General features: G+C 54.5%; 1 protein-coding gene across 1 annotated transcript; it reads right to left on the reverse strand.

Annotated features, from left to right (window-relative positions):
• Positions 1 to 2,565: 2,565 nt before the first annotated feature.
• LOC123066178 (CRIB domain-containing protein RIC4) lies at positions 2,566 to 3,953 on the reverse strand. The gene is made up of 2 exons (XM_044489315.1): positions 3,429 to 3,953; positions 2,566 to 3,336 (listed from the first exon to the last, which is right to left on the reverse strand). Exons 1-2 carry the CDS (start codon positions 3,538 to 3,540, stop codon positions 2,846 to 2,848), a joined length of 603 nt encoding a protein of 200 aa, XP_044345250.1. The 5' UTR covers positions 3,541 to 3,953; the 3' UTR covers positions 2,566 to 2,845.
• Between the last annotated feature and the right edge of the window lie 1,754 nt (positions 3,954 to 5,707).

Genomic DNA, 5,707 nt, shown 5'->3' on the forward strand with positions numbered 1-5,707 from the left:
TCCAATCCCTTCCCTTTACATTCTTGCAAGTTGCATGCTTTACTTTCCGTTGCTCATATGCTCTTTGCATGCTTGCTTGATATGTATTGTGAGTGTTAAATTTGTGCCTAAACTCCACTCCAACTTAAAGAAGTTAAAAACTGTAACTTTTGGTACTTAGTGTCTAATCACCCCCCCCCCTAGACACCTCTTCTCGATCCTTTCAGTCTGGTGTACTACAATTGTCATGATTTAAAAACTTTAGGAGTTGCCACCTACTAACACTAGGTAGTTGCCATGTAGCACTACAAAAAGACATGAAAAAATAACATGTTCGAGTAAAGAGAAAGTTTCCATCTTCTTACAAGCACACTAGGATAGTTTCCATGTACCCTGCAAAACACATGGCAACTGACAGCTTTTGGTGTGGGAGAGGAGACGGACGTGTGGGCGACGGTGGTATCTTTAGGAGTTGCCACCTACTAACACTAGGCAATTGCCATGTAGCACTACAAAAAGACTTGGCAAAATAACATGTTCGGGTAAAGAGAGAGTTGCCATCTACTTACAAGCACACTAGGGCAGTTGCCATGTACCCTGACACATGGCAACTGACAGCTTTGTGTGTGGGAGAGGAGACGGGCGTGTGGGCGACAGTGGTATCTTTAGGAGTTGCCACCTACTAACACTAGGCAATTGCCATGTAGCACTACAAAAAGACTCGGCAAAATAACATGTTCGGGTAAAGAGAGAGTTGCCATCTGCTTACAAGCACACTAGGGCAGTTGCCATGTATCCAGCAAAACACATGACAACTGACAGCTTTGGGTGTGGAAGAGGAGATGGGCGTGTGGGCGAACTGATAAACACCCACACACCAGCCCCTATGCATGCGTGAAAACTGGCGTGTGGGCGAACTGTTAAACACCCACACACCGGCCCCTCCACGTGATGAAACGGACGTGTTGGCGATCGAATGAATGACCACACACCAGCCCAGTCCTACGTGGCATAAAAAATCTGGCAAAGCATGCCAAAATTCGTGCAAACACAAACGGGCGTTGATCCTTGGGCGTTAGTATTTAGGTAGATTTGAAGTCTCGTACCCCTTCAATTTTCATTCACTGTCTCTAATTACCCCAACCAAACACGTTGTAAGGAGATGCCCTAAACAACCCGTGGTCCTGGCTTGGGGTCAGTGGGGAAGATCCTCCTTATCCGATAAACAACCATTGTTGGTGGTCTAGGAGCCGGTGGGGAGGGGAAGGAGGAGAAGTAGGGGAAAAGATTTGCGCACGCCAGTCAGTGGTTGACGTGACACACGCAGTGCCGGGCCGCCGGCCGGTCGCGGCGATCGGAGCGGAGGAAAAAGGCCGAACCGGCGACGCTGGAGCGCGCCGGCGCGAGCGGCGGGTTCACCTCCGCCATGGCGGCGTAGTAGTGCGTCAAAGGCGCCGGTGCAGGTTGCACCATGGCGGCGTAGTAGTGCGTCTGCGCCTGCTCCATGGTGAAGCCGACGTGCACAGGAGACGCGGGAGTGGGGTGGTGTCGTTGGAGCTCGTCTGCATCATGGTGTCGTTCTCGACCTCGGGCTAGCTGGCCGCCAAGCCAGCCTCAATCTACTTGGCACGGCGGCTCTGCCAGGCGGCAGCCAGAAGCGAGTGCGGGATCGATCCGGACTCCCACAGAGACCCCACACGTTTGTCTTCGGTTTGCGAAAGAAATCGTATCCGAACTACGCCACAGACCGTTACAGACCCGCGTTGGATGACTTTCACCGGCCGAACAGCGTGGTCCGCACGCATGGAGGAGGTTTGTGGATCCGTGATTGGAGATGCCCTAACCCTAAACAACCATCGTAGTCCTGGCTTGGGGTCAGTGGGGAAGATCCTCCTTATCCGATAAACAACCATTGTTGGTGGTCTAGGAGCCGGTGGGGAGGAGGAGAAGTAGGGGAAAAGATTTGCGCACGCCAGTCAGTGGTTGACGTGACACACGCAGTACCGCACCAACTCATGACCAGGACGAACAACAAACCTTGTTGTGCTTGCAGCCTGCGCACTGTGAAAAGTGGACATGGATTCGCTCACATCGGCGAGGATTTCGCTTCCCCTGCTCGTGAGTCGATGATATTATGATATCCCATCCAGCCAGCTTGCTCGATAGCAGAGCCCGCCGTATCGCGCTAGCAGCCGAACCCGACAGATGGATAGGACAGCGACCGTCGTCTCCGCGAGCTGCAACAAACGGCCCGTATCACATGCCCGCGCGCGGGCACGCTCCCCCGGCGATCGGCGCCCCGCGCGTGCATGAACCCGGCCACGGGACATCTACGGGTGCAGTGCGTCGACAACCCATTGATCACGACGTACGTGAGCGCGCACACGCGTACGCCAGGCCGGAGTGAGAGTTTATGGGGCGCGCCGTGCCGGGCCGCCGGCCGGTCACGGCGATCGAAACCGAGAGGAAAAGGCCGAACCGGCGACGCTGGAGCGCGCCGGCGCGAGCGGCGGGTTCACGTGCCACCGAGAACCACCGAGGCGACCGAGAAAAAGGTGGCGCGACGACGAGGGGCACCGGCCAAAGTTTAGTGAGTAAAATAGTGCTCCGGTTACAGTAGTATCAGGATTCGGTTGTGACCATGTATGTAAAACAAGCAGGAACCGAACAAAAAAATCCCCGGGAAAAAAGTATGGCGCCATGGCTACGTACGTACACAAGGGAACACACGGATCGCTCGCTCTGACGGGAAACTGATGATAATTCGGGGAGCAAGAGACAAGGGCTCGTGACGACGGCACGACCCACCACCCGCCGTCCAGATTCAGGCTCGGCTTAATCACGCCCCCGACTGGTGACGTCGCCGCTAGCTGTAGTGGTGGTGGCGCCGGGGGGCGCCGCTGGTGCCGGCCGCGGATGCGGCTGTGGCCGCGGCGGACGCCTGCGCGGCCATGGCGAGCTCGAACTGCCGCGCGGACAGCGCCGGAGGCTGCGCCTGTGGCGGTGGAGGAGCGGCGGAGGAGGTGGAGGCTGAGGCTGAGGTGGACGCCGACGCGGCGGCCGGAGCGGCGGTGCCAGGAGGAGGGGCGGCGCGGTTCCAGGAGCGGACGCTGGAGGTGGTGCTGGTGCTGCCGTCCCAGCCGATGTGCGCGACGTGCTTGACGTCCGTGGGGAGCCCGATCACCATCTCCGGCTCCTCCTCGTCCTCGTCCTCCTCGTCGTACACCGCGAAGATCTGGTGGGACAGGTTCTTGAACCCCCGCAGCAGCCGCGCCACCAGCGACAGCGACTCCCCCTTGGCCGGCTTAATCCCCGGCGCGGCCGACGACGACGTCCCCTCGCCGCCACCGCCAGCACCTGCGTACGTACAGTCGCCGCCAATCCAACATCCAATCGATCAGCCAACGAACAAGAACTAAAACGATATACAGCAGTGCGCGGTCGCGTACCTTGGGGCTTCTTGGACTGGACGACGTCGACGCTGGCGGCGGAGCGGCAGGCGGAGAAGGGGATGACGATGAAGCGGTCCCTGCGGCCGCGCTGCTGCTCCCTGCTGCCCATGGCGCGCGGCCGCTTCCAGAACCAACCAATCAGTCCGGCCGGGCCCCGGGGCTAGCCGGCTAGCGCGCGAGCAAGGAAGGAAGGCAGGCAGGCGGGCGGGCGGCGAGGTAGCCTTAACTGGAGCAGGAGCGGAGGAGACAGAGACGATAGTGCTACTGCTAGTGCTGCTGCAGCCGAGCCGCCCACCCACGGGTTGCCGAGTTTGGTATCGGCCGGGAGCGCGCTAGCAGCAGGGGCAGAGAGTGGCTAGGCAAGGCAAGCGGCGACCTGCGGCGTGGGGAGAATAGTAGAATACCATACCACTTGTAGCGGTAGTTTTAGGGCTGGTACCACGCGTAGCCGGTGGCCTATAGCGACTGCTATATTGAGGCGTGGTGCAGCGGCGGCAACAGCGGTGCACTGCATGCATACACGCTGTGGTGCTCGGCGCGGTGGGGGTGGGGGTCGGGGAGGAAGAAAACAGGGGGGAAGGGAGTCGGTTGGGATGGTTGGTAATTTCGTACCCACCCCCACCCCGACCCCCGCCCGGGGCAGGACTATTTTTGTACAACACGTGACAGCGAGACGCACGCAACGCATACATGGCATGGACGGATAATGCATGGTGCCATGGACCGATGGGTGATTGAGTGGGTGCGCGGCTGGTCGGCGTCTCGGTGAGGCGGCAGGGCAGTTGGGCTTGGGGCATACAGTATTCCTGAAGCTGCAACCCGCGTTTGGTTTGGTTTGGTTTGTTTTGGTTTCCATGGACCAATGCCCAACTGCTTCCCTCTCCGTCTGTCATCGGTGCCCACCACTCCTAATCCCTCTCTGTCCCTCTCATCCCCATTCCGTGGATGTGGGCCTCGCTACGCTGTCGACACGCGGTGTACGCAGAGTGCCAGTATGTACTGGTATGCACGTATGTGGTATGTATGTACGCTTCTGGTGCTGTTGAGCCGTATTGGCGTACGCCCGTCCATCGTGCCAGCAAGGTGCTCGCTCGGCCGTTGGCGGCTGCCACGACTCAACTCGGCTGGCAATTGGCGGACGTGCGTGCGTACCCGCCGCCTCACCTGCTCGTGTCGTGTATAGTGGTAACGTAGAATATCCAGCTCAACTTTTCAGGGAGAATGACTGTGCACAAGTACTGCGCGCCGCACTTTGCCGTTGTCGTCTGCGTGTATGCGATGTTCTGGATTGGTATTGGATATGGCAGCATAAACGACCGGCAGTAGGTTCAGCAGCAGCTTTTCACGAATGCTTAAAACTCGCGTATCATTTCATTGAAATAAAAGAAGTCAAAACCATCAAATAACATAGTACTAGTACTAGTTATTGCACGATGACGTAGATGTCCGAGCTGCCCAACAAATTAAGTCTGAACTTCTGTTTTCTTAGGCTGGTTGTAATGGGTAGTATCATAAGTTAGTATCATGCATATGATACTAGTGTATGATACTACCTCTCTAATGCATAGTATCATATGGTAGTATCATAGATGACTTTATTTATTGCCATGCATGACACATACTCCCTCCGTTCCTAAATACTTGTCTTTCTAGGCATTTCAACAAGTGACTACATACGGAGCAAAATGAGTGAATCTACACTCTAAAATATGTCTACATACATCCGTATGTAGTAGTCATTTGAAATGTCTAGAAAGACAAGTATTTAGGAACGGAGGGAGTACTATTGTAGCATTAGATACTAGTGTATGATACTACCTCTCTAATGCATAGTATCATATGGTAGTATCATAGATGACTTTATTTATTGTCATGCATGACACATACTATTATAGCATTTATTATGATACGGTATCATGATATGATACTCAACTCTCTCTTACTTCATTATGCCACCTCATCAAAGTTGCCTAATTGGCATGCATGATACTAGCTATGATACTCCCATTACAATCAACCTTATTCAGTCTTGCTAACTCTTAGTTGACTAGACTTCATTACCAAATTGCTACATAGCACTGCTGACTTCGTTAAGTCTTAGTTGGTGTTATATTCTTGAGATATGTGCAAAATGTTCTGTTCCGTTTTTTCTTTATTTTTTTTATCGACTAAGACCTAGCCATACCCTTTTCTATTTTAGGGAAATAGTCTGATCATATGACAATTTCATTCTCTTGTTTCCTTTTTTAGCGAATTCTCTAGTTTCCTTTGAGTGG

This window comes from Triticum aestivum, chromosome 3B, assembly GCF_018294505.1.
Source record: "Triticum aestivum cultivar Chinese Spring chromosome 3B, IWGSC CS RefSeq v2.1, whole genome shotgun sequence".
In the NCBI taxonomy this organism is placed as follows: domain Eukaryota; kingdom Viridiplantae; phylum Streptophyta; class Magnoliopsida; order Poales; family Poaceae; genus Triticum; species Triticum aestivum.

Coding starts and splice junctions, on each gene's coding strand:
- LOC123066178 (XM_044489315.1), bottom strand. CDS start 3,540: ATGGGCAGCAGGGAGCAGCAGCGCGGCCGCAGGGACCGCTTCATCGTC. Junction 3,337..3,428: donor CCAGTCCAAGAAGCCCCAAG/GTACGCGACCGC, acceptor GTACGTACGCAG/GTGCTGGCGGTGGCGGCGAG.